This window comes from Phaethon aethereus (genome assembly GCF_964289735.1).
Source record: "Phaethon aethereus genome assembly, chromosome: 1".
In the NCBI taxonomy this organism is placed as follows: domain Eukaryota; kingdom Metazoa; phylum Chordata; class Aves; order Phaethontiformes; family Phaethontidae; genus Phaethon; species Phaethon aethereus.
In genome coordinates, this window is record NC_138575.1 from 155,471,504 (window position 1) to 155,488,402 (window position 16,899).

Genomic DNA, 16,899 nt, shown 5'->3' on the forward strand with positions numbered 1-16,899 from the left:
GAAAATAATTAGTCTCACAGACTTTTGGAGAATTTTAACATTTTGTAAATTTAGGCTTTTAGCTTAAGGTCAAAAGGCAATGTCAGAGAAGAATGCTCAACAGAAACAGGCACAGATGAGATGCTACAGGAGGCACAAATTTTTCCTTTTCCTGCTAAACTGATCACAGAACAAGAAGAGACTGGTTTAGATAACCACGAAACAGAAATGTACGGCTAAAGGTTAGATCTAATCATTCTGGAAACCAAATACAAATTAACTAGCCTACTTACTATATTGGTAACAGTACAGGTCTATAGCTTTGGTAGTAAAGGAAGGGCTGTGCCCTGAAAAAGTGTTCCTCTGACACTGAACTTGATGTTCATACCGAGTTATCTCCTAGCAGGTAAAGTGAGACCTTGCTTCCTTGTGATGATAGAGTGTTTGACATTCGGGTGAGGGCAAATATTACTATTTCTTAACATATCAAAACCTGCAAGCATTTCATAGGGTTCTTTTGTTAAGTTTATAAAATGATATTATTTATTATTTAGTTAGTTTTCTCATGCAATAGTTTTATTACATGAGTCTCATTAATTCACTGTATCCCAAGATCAAGGCTTTTTGGTAAAGTTCTTTGAAAATAATTCCTGTGGAATGCTTTGTTTCCCTACTCTCCCCAGCTCCTCAAACTCTTTAAGTTCCCAGCTCAGGTTTGAAGGTCAACAACATGCTTTAACATTTTAAGTGTTGTTGCTTAGCATCACCATGAATTACAACTCATTTATTACACTGAAAGCAAGTCTCTCTCCACCTCTAACTATGACAAATCAATGAAAATATCACTTGAATTTTGATACTTTTTTCCACTTTAGTTTTCTGAATTTCTATTATTTAACCATGATTTTTTGCAGTTTTAGCTGTTGTTTGTGAAGGGGAGTAGGAAAACCTTAAAAAGATGACAAATAAGGTGCACATAAACAGCCAGTGCAGAGTGAATAGCATTTTCCCAGCGCCGTACAGGACTATTGTTCTCTCCCTTATATGAACAATAACTTCTCAGAAAGCAATTAAAAGGAAAAGTCCTAGGCTTTCTGGTCTCAATGAAAAATTCTGATGTGCCTCTTACCCAAACAGCATCTTCGTGTTGTTTCCCATCTGTAATAACTGACTTTCATTTATTCTGTTCAGTATTGCACTAATTAAAAAGCCATGTTAGAGAAAGAAGGTGGCAGATGGAGAATGCAACCACTGCTTACCACATATTTCAGTAACTCATTACACGATGTTAGCTGGTGTTAACACGTTGTGCCAAACAGTAGTAAGAAAAAGTTTTTATTTTAAACCACTGTTTAGTTTGCAAGCACTTTAGCTGTATGTTTGAAACAGAAAACAACTTAAACATTTTACTCAACGGTGATCACGTAGGTCTTGAGCCTACTGAATAACCAGGATGTAACTTAGGGTGGGCTGTGTATGTTGCCAGGAATTTCAAAGGAACACAAGGACATGAGGGTGTGAGACTGTAAAGATGATTCCTTGCTTGCTATACTGGGTGCCATCAGACCTAGGACACGGAGAGACTGGATTGTCTGTAGCAGAGCTCCATCCTGGCTGAAAAGGTGGCAGGAAATCTTGTGGACAAAACTACATCACTCTGAGCAGACAATGAAAACAGTGTAAAGGAGGTGTTGGTGCTTTTGTGTCAATCCGGAGAATATGGGTAGGAATGATGCTCCGGGAAACTGGACTGATACAGCTATGGCAACAAGAAGCTGTGAAAAGTTGTAAAATGTGTCCTGTTCCTCCTGGGCTTCCAGCTCCAGCACTGTCTCAAGTTGAAAGTTGGCTATGGTGGTTCTGCACTGGGCACAGCAAGGGGCCTCTTCCAGTTTTTGGAGGGAAGGGATGCAAACCAAATCTTTAAAACGGTACTAAAACATAAGCTGACAAAGACAGAAAGATTTGTTAAAGAGCTAGCCAGGAGTACAAAATATAAACTACACAAAACCAGCATCACTTGTGTTACAGCAGTCTTACAGCTAAGAGGTAAATGTGACTATATTTGCTGAAAGAAAAACCTTCAAGCTCATATGATGAAAGAATACACAAATCAACATACTGAGAAAAAAATCAGAAAGATGGCAAAGAAAACAGCCTTCAGAAGCATTGATCCTAAAAACAAAATAAGGCATTAGGACTAAGGAAACGTAGGTCAGAGATACACATCATCTTTCAAGAGAGATAAAATGTTCCTTTTTAAGATCCATTAGTCTCTGATAAATCGTTCCACACATGCCATAATAAACCTTGTGCTGGGAACAGAAAAAGCTTGACCTTAAAATTCATAGTCCAGATCTCTGACCTAGCCTAAAACACAGGGGCACAGGAAAGGTTGCATTAGGAATTTTATATTTCCCAAACTCTGAAGGACACAGTTATGGTTTCTGTCAGTACCTTTACCAGCTAGCTATGAGAATGATTTACTGAAAAACAGCTTTATTGCTTAGGTTGGGAGTACAAAATCTTATAGGAACTACCAGTGCTGGTCAGATGTTCCCTCTTCAAGGTCACTCGTTATGACCACTCAGCACACCTTGTCTGTGCTTCTCTCAGTTCCACCTCCCACCTCCTCTTCCTCTTCCTTTTGGAAAGAGGTGGGGAACCCTTCAGTGCTGGGAAGGCCCAGGATCACCAGATGGTCCCTGTGGGCTAGGGTGGACCAGCTCTGCAAGGAAGGTGTGTGTGGCTACAGACAGCGCAACTGCATCGAGTCAGATGACCTGGCCCATCACGCCGAGCTGCGTTAAAGACTTCAGGCTCACACTTGCTGAAGGTGCTCTGCATATCGCATGAGCAGGAGTAGTAAGACGGATCTGCCGCAGTCCTCCATTGCAACCTTTTATCACCCTGCTCTCAGAGGACAGGATTCTCCTTGTGAGGTGTCCAGTCAGCTCTGAGAGACCTTGGTACACCCTCTACCAATAAACTTGTAGACTCTCTCTATATACTCTGACTTACTTGCATGTGGAGAATAGCAAACGGGCTGTCCTTTCTGTCTTCTGTTTCATGGCTGAGGGCAGAATTAGCTCAGGAATGGTGCAGCCACCTGGGCTGCATGCCGCTTAGATATCTCTGCCGGCTTCAAGTCAATGCTGTCCTCCACTGTAATTTCTAAAACTCGCTACCTGCTAAAGCTCGACTTCAATTGATTGGGCAAGATCTCCCTAAAAATGTAGTGTATGTGGGAAGCAAAGGTGAAGGCAAAATGTTACCTGTGGCTCCTGGCAGTCCTGGCTTGCCTTGGGATCCCTTTGGTGGCCTCACACAGCCCGCACCTGCAGACAAAGAGGGTTAGTCACACTGTACGTGCTCATGCGCTGCCTCTCAGCTCTGCGTCTGCAGCTGAGACATCATTAAAGCAGGTGAATGAAATTAACAGGCAAAACCCTAATTTAAAGAAAGTTTTATTCTTCACTAAAAAAAAAAAATTGGTCGTGGGTGGCATTTTCAGGGGAGCACTCAAGCTGAGCTCCAACCCAAGAGGAGCTCTTCTGCCTATTTTACACGGGCTATGGTGGCTGCTCCAGTTAGGCTGCCATGGGAAGGGTAGTCCAACCTCATGGATGACTATATTTTTCAGAGTAAGAGAAACACTTTGTTTCCCTGTGGGCAGTTTATACCCCTGAAGCAATCAAGTCAATTTTTGGTACAAATGAAGGTGTTTTTTTTAAATACGTCAAATTGCACTAAAAATCTTCACTCAAAGCTCTTCTTTAAAAAAAGTTGCTTAAATTTTCCTGGACATCTAATTTCTGGGAATTTGTCACAATAAAGACTCAGGAGCAATGAAATAAAGAATTTCTGAATTGCAGAGCTAAAACCAATAATTTTAGAGTATGTTCAATTTGATTAAATTACTTTAGAGCTATGTACAGTATATGCATGTTTATTTGTAACCTGAAGTTCAAATAGTCTGCAATCAAGAGCATCCAAAGCAGTCATCAGAAAAGAAGTATCAAGCTATACGAGCAGCATAAGACTAAATATTAAAATATATTCAAGCCATTTGTATGTACAGTACCTGACCATATTGGCTCGGTTCCATCTCCTCTAGAAAAGTCTTCAATGACCTGCCCACAGTCTATAAGCAAAGAACGGGAAAAGACAGTTATTATTTAAAAGAGAAAAACTGTATTACAACATCAGATAATGAATTCTTTTACTATAAAGTACTGGAACTCTCTATCCATATATTAATTAGTTCCAGGCTTGAAATCTAACCCCGTCAGAGTTAGGAGGCTATGTGTCCCATGCACTGTGTAGGGTTGGTGGGCTCCTGCTCTGGCTTGCATATCCTGCCAGGCATCTTGAAGTTGAGCAATAACACTCTGAGCCTGAGCTCCTGTGAACGTAGCCCTAGCGTTCTTACGCTGGAAGGGACTCACAAAGCTGCAGAGATACTATGAAGAGCTCTGAAGGATGGGTACATGATTTCCTCTGGTCAATTAGAAGATTATGTTGGGTGGGGAAGACCAGAGAAAACCACCTGTGAGTACTCCAGTGGCAGGACATTGCTCCATTGCCTCCAGCTGCTCAAAACCCGAAAGATTTTACCTGCTGACACTAACGCATTCATTTATGCCATTTCTATACCTGACATGAAACTACCTGGACTTCTGAATTATTTCCTGCTTTAAGATTTCTGGACAACTAATGCAAGCAATCCCTTTTTACCTGCAAAATCCGCCCTCCCAAACATTTGCCTTTTCAACAGTGTGCTGTACAGATGCTGTACATGATTCAGTAATGATCTTCCATGGCTTTGACATAAGACAGAGCGATGTCTCTTACCTAGTTGGCCAGGCTCTCCTGGCAGACCAGGCAGACCTGGAGGTCCAGGGTTTCCATCTTGTCCATGGTCACCTGGAGGACCCCGGTAGCCTTTTGGACCAGGAAATCCTTCACCCGGCAGGCCTGCTTCTCCTGGAAAGCCCTTTGGGCCTAATTCACCTGGATAACCAGGATCACCAGGCAAACCTCTGATGCCATCACCCTGCAGGAAGCGAATGGAGGTGGTGACTCCTGACTTTGCTGAGAAACAAACAAAACTCAAACAGTTGAACTACTCTCATGAATAACATCTTACAGGCAGTAATTCCTCAGGTGTTGCATACCACCCGTTTAAATCAACATTGCAAATAAAATATATTTTAAATAATCCGACTTTAATTTAAATCCCATGGCAGAAGCAGCATGAGAGGAGCACTCTTAGAAGGAGCATTCCCCTAAAAATGTTGGCCTACGAACAGCACTTGGGCAATATGAATCACTGCTGTGGAGAGGCTTACTGCCCTTTCTGAAAAGCTGCAAGTGGGTTTTGGGGAAACCACATGCACTGACAGAGATATTCTGGTGTGGCACTTACTTCTGAGACCCTGAGAAAAGCTGACATAAAATTGCACCCAAATGGGCAGATTTTTGTTTTGCCTGTTCCTCTAGTGATATTTGTACACTATTGAATCAACATCTTACGAACATCACTAGAAAACTTTTCCATCCTCAGAAGTAATATAAAGTACCATCTTTACTGGTAGTAAAAAGCCCTGTGGTCCAGATTGGATGATATGGCTCTGGTCCATCTTCAAATATGATGTAAGAGCATCCCAATGGTCCAAAACAGCATTTATGATGGGCGAGATGAATTCCTCTTGCAAGGCATCTAACTTTTTCTTTTGCCTACAGAAGGAGCTTAGAAAATGGACTGAGACTACATGTCTAACTTCTAGATGGCTACAGTTAGTCAGCTGAGGTGCTATCAAGCATATATATGATGACAGAACCTACGTTTTGAGGATGTAAAATTGCAGTAAATATTGCTTTTCTTTAACTCAGTTGTAACAAAGGTGTTGAAGTTCAGCCACACACAATCTCTCTTAGACAATGCTAGAAAGAGTCACTAATAAACTACTAATTATGACAAACTAGCTGGCCTAAAATGGTTTTACACTACTACTTAGTTGTTTAAGTAAAATGGAAATAAAAGTGAAAGATTGTTCCAAAAACCCCGAGAGTAAACCTGATGTTTAATATACCAATAACCGGCAAAGCCAGTCTAGTTGTGCATCATTATCTGTGGGAAAAGGATAGGCTGGTGATCATAACCCCTCAGAATTAAATGCATTATTAACTGAGTGTGGTGGAAATTATTTAGCTGTATTTGATACTTACTGGAAGGCCAGGCTGTCCTGGTAAACCATCTAATCCATCTCTGCCTGGGAAACCATCTTCACCTCTGATACCAGGCAGCCCAGGATCTCCTCGGATTCCTTTGGTGCCTAAAGAAGACCTTTCATTGTGAGTCCAATCTCTCATGGTATAAATAATATACTCAAGGTATAGTCTCAAGGTATAAATAATAGCAAAATACATGTGATATAAATTTTTACCCTACCTTTAGTAGTTATGTGTAAAGAATCTCCCTTTTCTCCTTTTGGTCCAGGAAATCCATCTAGACCCGAAAATCCCTGGTGTTACATATATTGGAGAAAAAAAAAAAAAACCAGAAACGCTTAAGAAATAAGTATCAAGATTAGCATTTCCACTGTCCTACTGAAAAAAAAAGTCTCCTTAAATTTTACTCTTTTCCTGTTACTTTCTGTGAATGATTTCCTCTTCAGTAATCCCATTCTTGTGCCTGAATCTTTATTAATATGCTCTAACTAGGACCAAGGTCTATGTGGCATCGTAGGGGAGCTTCTGCATGAGGATGAGCGATTAAGTGACCTGCCCCAAACCATGGACCTGTGGGAAAGGTTTTGGTTAGAAGGGAGAGCTGGAGGTCCCCGGTCCAGCCCAGCACTTGGAGCTAAAACAGGTTGCTCAGGGCCTTGCCTAGCCAAGCTTTGAAAATCTCCGAGGAGGGAGATTTCCTCTCTTGCAAAGGCAAACTCTGGTGAAGCTAAAGACCAGTCTCTGGCATTCCTGATCCCTTGGCATAATGCAGAATCCTCCTCCTGCACAGCCCATCTGAAGGTGGTATCGCTATTTTCTGGCCAAGAGACTTTCAATCACAGGACCGAACCCATGGTAGGTGCCAGGGCCCAGGGGTTACTGACTCATTTACCGTTGACTATTTTATGTCAGTTAGCTTTAGTTCAGAATAATTACATTCATGCTCACTAAAATATAAGCCATGCATGTTAGGCTTTCCCTAACCTCCTCTTACTGAATTCCAGGGCAGGCACTAAATGAAAGGGATGTACCTCATGCATTTATTTTTTCATTTAAAATACTCCTGTGCCATAAATTATTTAAAAGCGTGTCTTTTGTATCACTGCCTTTTACTGACATTCACCAAGACTTTCTTGGGTGAAAAGCATCTATGGAAACTGTATCTATCTATCTATCTCAGCTACAGGTAATGTCAAGAGTACAGGTTCACACTTCTTAGGTCTAAAGGGGAAGATCAGATTTGAGTACAAGAATTGCACTTTACCCAGCCATATTTGCAAACTGCGTTTTAATGGTCAGTGAAGCCATACCTATACACCATGGTAAAGATTTTTTTTTTTGACATTGCTTTTTGCCGGCCAAAAGAAATCTCAGGTACTTAATATAACGCTGAATTATTTCACTGACTCTGTAATTTCAGAAATCTTCAGCAGTAATACTGCATTAAGAGTATGATGTTCACATTGCTATTTTTTTGTTTTCAAGGTTTAAATGTTGTGTGCAATGCAATTTAGCACACAGGTGTTTTCAAAATGCTTTACAGCTGTTTCTAATTTGTCTTTCTCCACAGAAAAAAAATACCCTTCACTTGGCAGAAACTTTTATTTTCATTAAATTGATATAGATCTGATCTATATTAAGTATATTTATTGTCCATATATATAACTCGTTGAATGTGCTCAAAGAATTATGGAGTCACTTCTGCCTAAGAATATGGACCAAGAATATTTAAGCTGAATTGTTTTACTTTGTTGCAGACCAAAAGCTGAGATAAAGTCAGGGCTTTGCTGCTGAGTGATATTTTGCTATGCTATGCTTGCTATGTCTGTATATGTCTGTACTACTGTCTGCTCTACAGTAACTTAAATCCTGGGATGAATATATTGAAATTCTTCATTTCAAAGGCAAAAAACCTTGCAGAACTTGCAAAATTTTAACTGAGGTTTCAATAATAAACTTTTTGAAAATATTTCTATCCATTTTTCCATGACTTCTCAAAAGTAGAAAGTTGCATAGAAGTATTTTGAATTTTCAGCAAAATAAGATTTTTTTTTTCTGCTTTGACAGCCCAAATCAGGTCAAAGTTTATTTTATTTTAATTCTAAAAAAGTCCCAAACCTAAGCTAGTTGTGAGTAAGTTTGTTTTTGTGATGTTCAGAAGAGCCTAAAGCACTAACTGGAAACATTATGTTCGTTCTGACGCCTTTGCATAAACAAAAGTCAGTCTTGGGTCAGCTTTACAAAATTTTTTTTCTAAAATCTTGAGAGATGCGACCTCCTGCAGTCTGTTCTGACTGCGAGGAACCACGATGCAGTTGGCATACCACATAGCACAGCACCTTTAAGTGTAAATAACAAGCAAGCAATTATAAGCAAAGCCCTTTTCTCAGGGTTACTGAATGGTGTTTTTCAGGAAGACTTAATGTATTGTCAACAAGAACCTTACATTTCATCAGTTTGACATACGCATCTTATTAGCAACACCCTTAAGTTACTCCTGGAATTGTTACCCTTCTAGATGGTCAGACCATACTCGGTACTACAGCTGCTTGAAAGGGTTCTGCTGAAACAGCTTTGTTTAAAAGGAAAGTGGACTTCAGATTATGTGGAAATCTTTCACTCTTCCTAAAACATCCTATTTTCACCTCCACCCTCGCAATTTTTGGCTTTCAGTATTTTGTAGATAGCAATCTGAAAGCTATTGAAGTGGCATAGAAAGAAAGAAATCATACTTGTCATTGTTTTCCCATGAAGAATAGCTTGTTTGTTTTTTTTTTTCCAGTAGGCATATAAAAGTATGCAATAAAGAAACAAGTATCTCACTTTTGCTCCAGGGTAGCCAGGAAGACCATGTGGTCCTTGATCACCAGGTTCTCCTTTCCTCCCAGGCTGGCCAGGGGTTCCTGGAAAGCCAGGAGGGCCAGGGGGGCCAGTAGAGCCCCTTCTGATTTCATCACCCACAAGGCATTTACTGCAATCCCCTTCCTCGCCTAAGGAAAGGGTTGGAAAGAGAAGAAAGAATGCTCTGTCACAACAAATAGACGTTCAGCTCTATCTGCTTTATATATAGACTTGAGAATACTTGAGTAGTTTCTCAAATACTTTAGAAAGGTACTTTTTTTTTTCAACACAATGTTTCCTTGTTGTGTTAGCCCCAGCCCAAATTCATCGGTCCCCGAGCACATCATACTTCAGTAAATTCAGACTGAATACAATGGGAGCTTTACACAACGCCTAACAGCAGATCATCTATCGAGTTATCTGTTACAACCTACCTTTAGGCCCTTTTTGTCCTCTTGGCCCAGGGAAGCCTTGCAGGCCAAATCGACCTGGCGTCCCCTCCTGTCCTTTTAATCCAAAGAGAGAACCTAGGAGTTTAATTAAATAAAAATATAAATTAATCTACTGTAGATCTACTTTTCTCCTCTTTCCTCCCTATTCCTTTGAGCTGCACTGCATCTGCCCTTTTCTGTTTCCCCTCATGTCATTTACTGTCTAACCCAGCCTGTTCTTATCTACCCCCTGCTCTCCTCTTCCTCTTCTCACAGCTTCCCACATCCCTTCCAGTAACCTCCATCTGCTGTGGCAGATGATCCTTGCCATTCTTTGCTCTCTCTCACCCTGAATTCCTTTGCTCTCCTCTCTCAGCACAACCTACTTTGCAGTACCACAGCCTGCCCGCTCTGGATCACCTCCTGCACACCCTTTTCTCCACTCCTGCTCTTGCATTGCAGTGTGGTGCTTTTCACAGAGGCACGGCACTATCTCAGTCAGAAGGCCTCTGGAGGCCACCTGGTCCAACCCTCTGCTCAAAGCAGGGCCAACCTCAAAGTTACAGCAAATTGCTCACGGCCAGTTGAATATTGGATGTCTCCGAAGATGGAGAGCCTACCACCTCTCTGTTCCAGTGTCTGACCACCCTCATGGTAAAAAAGGTTTTCCTAATACCCAGGTAGAACTTGCCTTCTTGCAGCTTGTGACCATTGCTTCTTGCCCTGATGCTGTGCTCCTTAGTGAAGCATCTGGTACCATTTTCCCTCTGATCTCCCAAGAGGTAGGAGACGATAGCAGTAAAATTCTCCTTAGCTTTCTCTTCTCCAGGCTAAAGAAGAAATCCAGCTCTCTCAGGCACTCCCTGACACTCATATCCCTCACCCAGCCCAAAACAGACCTTCTTTTCTTTCAAATGTTGCCAGGAATGTCCAAAAACCATGCAAACCTTTCTTTCGCTGATGAGCACATAACACTTCTCCTCTCTGTGTCCTCTCTGCCACCCATTTTGTTTCATACCCTCAGTCTACTTTCTCACTTTGCCTTGCCAACAGCTATCTTTAAAACAAGCAAAGACGGTCCTGTGAGTTCTCATCTCTCTTCATGTACTTACCAGGGGCTCCAGCAGGACCAGGCGGACCACGGAGTCCCGGTGTGCCGTGCTTACCCGGAAACCCAGGCGGGCCCACCTGATAAGCAGGAGATCCTAATTCACCCTTTTCGCCTTTTGGTCCCATTTCTCCAGGTAAGCCTGGCTTATCCCCATCCGCTGAAACAGAACCAGGGAAGAAATTCAGAACAGTTTCTGAACGATGCTGCTCAAGGAGCTGTAATGTAGCAGAAGGGGAAGTTCACGCCACTGCATCTAGCATGCATGGAAAAATGGAGATATTTAGCATAGAGCAAAAATGGTAACTGTACTTTTCACTTGAGCAAATCAATAGCAGTTACTGAAGCAAAGCTCTGTCATCATCTCTACTTCAGTTGTTTTGCCAGAGCCCCATCGAGGCTGAAGGAAAATGCTCCTCTCAGTTTTTACCCCCGCAGTTAGTTATCTACCACTCTGCACATCTATTGTGCATATTCCATGGTCTGCACATCTATTTCCCCCACTCTGACCCTGTACCAGTTAAAACTCGCTATAAAGTTAAGCTGTTGGAACATGCGTTGCTGGGATACTACCATCAGAGAATCCAGGAAGACCAGGCAGCCCACGATCTCCCTCCTCTCCTGGGTCTCCTTGTAGTCCAGAAACACCTGGGAAGCCTGGATCTCCTCTTGCACCTGAAAGATGTGCCCAATCCCACAAAACACATGTTAATGTGATGCTGTTTGTGACCCATAAATGCCAACTCATGATACGCTGCAGATTGCTCAATTCTTAAAAAGTAAAAAATGAGGAAGTTCAAGGGCTTCAGCATATTAGAATTTAAAAAATTAGAATTTAAAATAATTTCTTAAAGGCAGCTTTAGAATTACAAAAACCTACTACCTCATGCTGTCTCAGTCTGAAAAAAGAAATATATCTGAGAGATCTCTGTAAAGCCTGAATATCTGGGAGCTGAGCACGGCCTGTGACAGGAATGGTGTGGAGCCACCAAGCCCAGAAAGCAGAACACCTCTCAGCTCTCACTAATGTACTGCTAGAGCTACACTGCTTCTGGGAAGCACAGGAGACCAGCTTTCTGTGGAGAGCCCCTCCTTTTGCCTCCAAGAAGTTGCCATTATAACAGATGTGTGATACGCGAGCTTTCCTCTGCGCCCCAGTACCAAAAGCATCTGCCTGGGCCCAGCTATTGCCTGCAGAAAGTATCTCCCTTTTGTCAAAGGTCAATGATGCTAGAGGACATGCTGTGTGTCCAGTTGCCTGCCTGCTTCCTCCTCTCTCTACGCAGTCTCTCCTGCTCCTAAAAGCCTGGCAGGGTATTCGGGGTGTTCTGAACAATGTTTTGGACCTCTTGCCCCTTTTCTCTGGGAGGAAGGCAACCATTCATTGCTAGACTCTCTGGCTTTCAGTAAGAGTAGTCTCTTATGTGTAATCTTCAATACGACTAGTAAACTCAATAGTATGAGGACACAGGCTGGGGCAATGGCATGTGATCATCCCTGCTGTTTGCTGGCACTTTCCCTGGCATAGTTTTGGCCTTGGCAAACTGATATCACCTTCTATACGTTTCTGGTCTGGCCAGCCAGAGCCACCCACAGCTCTGTGGGACAGCTGACAGTGGGTGCTGCAAGCCTAGCAAAAAGATCACAAAGGAAATTTGTCAATTTAAAAAAGGAAAAAAAAAATCCTCTTCTATTCCTCAAGGCTTTTATAATGTGGGGTTTTTTTTCTTTCTAAATATTAGATTATAAGAATGGTCTCTGCTGTGTTGCCATTGCTGCACTTTATCCAGAGTCTCTGAAGCAGAAGCCAGAAGACAGACTACCTCATTCTTCCTTTCACTGGACAACCATCACACTTTTTTTCCTTGTTTGTTCCCTGTGGACACAGGAACGCATGGATGCCTTTTGTATAGCAATCCACTTTCAGCACAAAAGGTGATTCGGGCACTCTCTTGGAAGGCAATTATACCTCCTGGAACAGTTTAGCAAACCACGGTTTTTTAGGGAATTGAATTCTCAGGATTTCATGCTTTTGATCTATGTAGAAGGTATTAAAACGCAGCTAAGATAAGCAATCTAAGCAAAGACGACGTACCCTTCCTTGGGATGTGGGAAGGAAAATAGGAAACTGGTCCTGGAGGACCGATCTCGCCTGGCTCCCCCTGTTAACAGAAGTTGAAGTATCACATCTAAGCACATTATTCTAGAGAATTTCTTTTAAAGTGGAAAGGTACGCTGACGAAACACAAAGAAACAAACTTTCAAAAGCACTGACATGACTTTTAAGAAATCTCAGAGATTTCAAGTTAAGAACCCACATTACCAGTTCTACAATGATGACAAATACAATTGTTACTACACGACAGAAAAGAAAGCAAAATGACATCTGGTTTATTGCTTCTAGGAAATGAAAATAAAGCACTACCTTGCTTCCCCTAGGACCATAGCCACCTGGTGGACCATCAAATCCTGGAAAACCCTGTAATACACATAAAAATGATTGACTTTTTTTGTTATCAGAGAGAGAATAAAATTATTTGGTCTGTAGCAGCTGGCTTCCGCCGATGTTAGTGTGAAAACTATGCAACAGAGCTGAGCAGTTTGCCTCCCTGGGTTGTAGTAATTTGAGTAATACCATTAAGTCTCCTCATGTTTTGATGGTCCATCTCTTGGACCAAGCCTAACTCCCGTCACAGGCCAGAGGGACTAGCTGTGGCGCAGGCTCTGTTGCCCTGGCAGTGGTGCAGATGGAAGGAGAACGTACACTCACACCATCCCAAGGAGGCTGCAGGATCGGGGAGGAGAAGGGGGATCCCCTCAATGCCAGCTGACCCTGAGACATGTGGGCCAGGCAGCCAGAACACACCAGCCTGCTGCAAGAAGACTAAACGAGTCTGAATCATTGCGAGTGGACATATTTTCACTGGAATGTAAACAGCGAGCAGCAAAATAGCACCGAAGAACACAGGTCTTTTTTTGCCGTTTTCCAGGCAGCTGGAGGCTGTTTGGCCAAAGAGGGGTTCCCCCGCTGAATGAGAAGAACTGGAGAAGAACCAGCCGAAGGTGCCTTCATCCAACTCTCCCACCCCCGGGCGTGCCTTATCCCAGAGAAACTCTTCCATCCCTACCCCAGGAAATGTTATAATATTCTTTTATAATATTCTTACAATATTCTTTTCAAAGGTTTGAAATCCAAGGCATGTGGATTAAAACGTGTGGTAAAACACGGTTCATCCTACCACATGAGAGCGTATTTCAGCTGCTGGGGGTACACAGAGCAAAGTGCAGATTTCAGTGATGCTGACAGAGAAGAGATGATCTCTTCTGTGTGCTTTACTTGGCTGTTTGACAACTTTTGTTCTCTATGGAAAATGTTCATATGTACTCTGGAAAGAGACTAGTGTTAAAAAGGTGAGTTTTTAGTAGAAAATAGTGGCCAGGTCATCAATCTACATCAGTTAACAGAGTTTCACTGAAACCAGTAGATTTGTATAATTCACACGACTAATATTATTAGACAGCTTTTTTAAAATTCAGCATTTCCCGAGTTTCACAGTGGATACAACTCCTACACAGAACCTGAATGCTAATAAACATCTCTGTAAGTCACTTACACAGTTTTGAAGCACTACAAATACCACAGCTCTCAGCAAGATGCCACAAACTGGACCGCGCGCTCCAGAGACCTTTCGTTAAGGGCAACTGTACATCACATCATCAGAAAAGGAGCCTCTTGAGTATCAGGTGTAAAATCTCTTTACACTAGGTGGAGCTGGTGGTCTAAAATGTGAAGCCAGCAGCCACCTAATTAACTGCGACTTCATCTGCATGCGGCCAGGACTTAACAATCCTTCTTTCTTTCTTAAGAATCAAATCACTCAAAAATCAACAAAAAGGAGGTCGTTGTGAACAGCACATCGAGTCGGCTGTCCCCTGTCATACACACGTTATGCAATGATACTCCACCCAAACCAATGTACCTTCTGCTAAAATTGTTGCCAAGATTCACTCTCAGTAAGGGGAAGCCATTGACCATTTCTGACTGGAGCATGAACGTATGTTAAGGTCAACGATTGGGCTTCAATGGGCTTTGCACCAGCCTCTCCACGTATGTACTACTGACAACATATTCACTTCCATGCCATCAGGTTTTGTGATTGGACCAAACAGTTGTGCAAATGTTATTTTTTGTATTTCATGTACTTTCATGTCTCGTGTTTCACAACAATGCTGCGGTGGCAGGGCAAATCCTTAAACAACTAAGGATGGAGAAGCATGGAAAAGTCACGCATCCCACAGCTACTTGCATGCTTCATGAAGTCTAATGCTGACTGAAGAAGTCTTTTTCTAAGACCAAACAGAAAGTATGAGCTCTTCTGTGTCTGACAGAATGCTATTTTTAAATATTTGGGTGTGTTTCCATGGGGACAGGGATTTAACTGGTATATTTATCAGTTTCCTTCTTTTCTTCTTTTGTGATATTCAAGATAACCATACATCTCAACCACATCTGGAGAAAGCTACTGAAAAAAGTAAGTTTCTGCAAGTAGGAAGAAAATTACAGAAATCATGCTCACAGTAATGGGAAGAATGAAAATGACACCTCCCTGTAGTGCTCTTAAAACATGCTCATGTTTTAAGCAAACCAGACTTTAATTATAGGGCTATTTTTTTTCCCACTGATGAGGAAAATAACTGACCCAAAATTACAATGATGGATGAATCCAGATGATATTTGTTAGACTACAGCTGGTAGTCTTCACAGACTTTGCAGGCAGAATTTGTCCTCTACAGTTTACTTTTCAGACAGATTGTCTACATATGCGTTAGAAACAACAGTCTTGAATGAAATACTCACTCTTTCACCACTGAGTCCTGGAAAACCATTGATGCCAGGCAGTCCCTATGAAGGCACAATAAAATTAGCTAAATAAAATGACATCCTAACATCCTAATGGTTAAGAACCTTATTATTTCCTAGATAAAATAAATCTGACAGCTTGAAACTCTAACAGTAACAGTCAGAGTTCAGATACTTTTTCAATGAGATTCCTGTATGCTGCAAACAGAACAGGTCTGAAAGCTAATCAAGTACTTGATTTTTATCTTTTAATCAATACACAGTAAATTGACCATGAAGATTTTAAAGATGGCTGAGATTTTTTTAAAATGTATGCTGAGTACTGTTGTCAGTCTATTTAAGCACTTCAGAAACACTGCCCCAAAGAAAGCATCCATAGATGCCACAAGGTAGTAGTAGTTAAATAAGCATTTCTTCTGGGATCACAAATAACTGGAGCCAAACTCATGTTTGTTAACTGTGGTCTGAAGAGAGCTAAGATGGCAACAGTGAAATATAGTCTGTGCTGAAGACCAGGACAGCAGCTGTGGTTAGTGAGCACAGCTTTAGGTAAGAGATGTAGAAAGCTTCCCAATGATGGTATAGGCATACTTGTGAGTACCGTGCGGCCCTCCTCCCACTACCATTTCAAAATGGCCTTTCACTTTCCTGTATCAGGCAGTTCAAAGCTAGCAACCTGGTGGGCTGAAGAACTATCATTCCTATGGTTTGTTAATGTTGTGTTGTTGTGTTTTGTGTCTGAAGGCAAACTCTCAGCTTGGATCTTCACATTCAGCTGGGTGAATTTTACTTTTAATGAGGGACTCACCCTTTGTCCTGGGAAGCCCATTACCCCTTCTTCACCTTTTTCAGGAGCATAGAGAAGTACACCCTAGGAAACATTACAAGTCAATTCAACATATTTCTTCATTATGTGCAAAAAAACTGTAACACTGTTTTATGGAAGCTAAACAGGAAGAAAACATCATTGTAACACATGGAGGATCTAATAATAGCTGCATGTGAAAGAACTGTTGTCCTTAAAATTAAGTGTAATGTGCTTGCTTCATTACAATAGCAGGAGCAGGCCATTAGGGAGAGGACAGGGTTTCCCTCCTATCATCTCCTAATTCCTTATTTCTTCTGTGGCTGCAACTCTGAAGAAGAGCCAAAGCAATTGTTCAGCTATACAACCAATTAGGCAACTGAGCTTATGCCCAAACTGTCGCTTCAGAGAGCTATTTGGCAGACACAGGCATGCTGCTATCCACCCTACTATGAAAAAAAAAAAAGGGGGAGAAACACATATCCGCTTTTCCTACATCAGCATAAAATCTACAGCTTTCCTAAAGTAGTCAACAAAATTCTACATGTGTAAAATCTGACCAACAGCTGAAGACCTGTCTAGCAACTGCACATGGAGGGCATCAGGGTTCTCACACTGTGACCTTCTCCCATAACCTTGT

General features: G+C 41.7%; 1 protein-coding gene across 1 annotated transcript in view; it reads right to left on the bottom strand.

The window, feature by feature from the left end:
- COL4A2 (collagen type IV alpha 2 chain) overlaps positions 1 to 16,899 on the bottom strand; it is a gene marked incomplete at both ends in the record, with an annotated part of 144,528 nt that overhangs the window by 24,025 nt on the left and 103,604 nt on the right. The window contains 13 exons of the mRNA XM_082013530.1: positions 3,255 to 3,317; positions 4,064 to 4,123; positions 4,834 to 5,035; positions 6,211 to 6,317; positions 6,434 to 6,506; positions 9,037 to 9,203; positions 9,489 to 9,581; positions 10,598 to 10,753; positions 11,167 to 11,268; positions 12,689 to 12,755; positions 13,019 to 13,072; positions 15,452 to 15,496; positions 16,263 to 16,325. Coding sequence (XP_081869656.1) covers positions 3,255 to 3,317; positions 4,064 to 4,123; positions 4,834 to 5,035; positions 6,211 to 6,317; positions 6,434 to 6,506; positions 9,037 to 9,203; positions 9,489 to 9,581; positions 10,598 to 10,753; positions 11,167 to 11,268; positions 12,689 to 12,755; positions 13,019 to 13,072; positions 15,452 to 15,496; positions 16,263 to 16,325 — 1,252 coding nt within the window. The remainder of the gene's footprint in view (positions 1 to 3,254; positions 3,318 to 4,063; positions 4,124 to 4,833; positions 5,036 to 6,210; positions 6,318 to 6,433; positions 6,507 to 9,036; positions 9,204 to 9,488; positions 9,582 to 10,597; positions 10,754 to 11,166; positions 11,269 to 12,688; positions 12,756 to 13,018; positions 13,073 to 15,451; positions 15,497 to 16,262; positions 16,326 to 16,899) is intronic.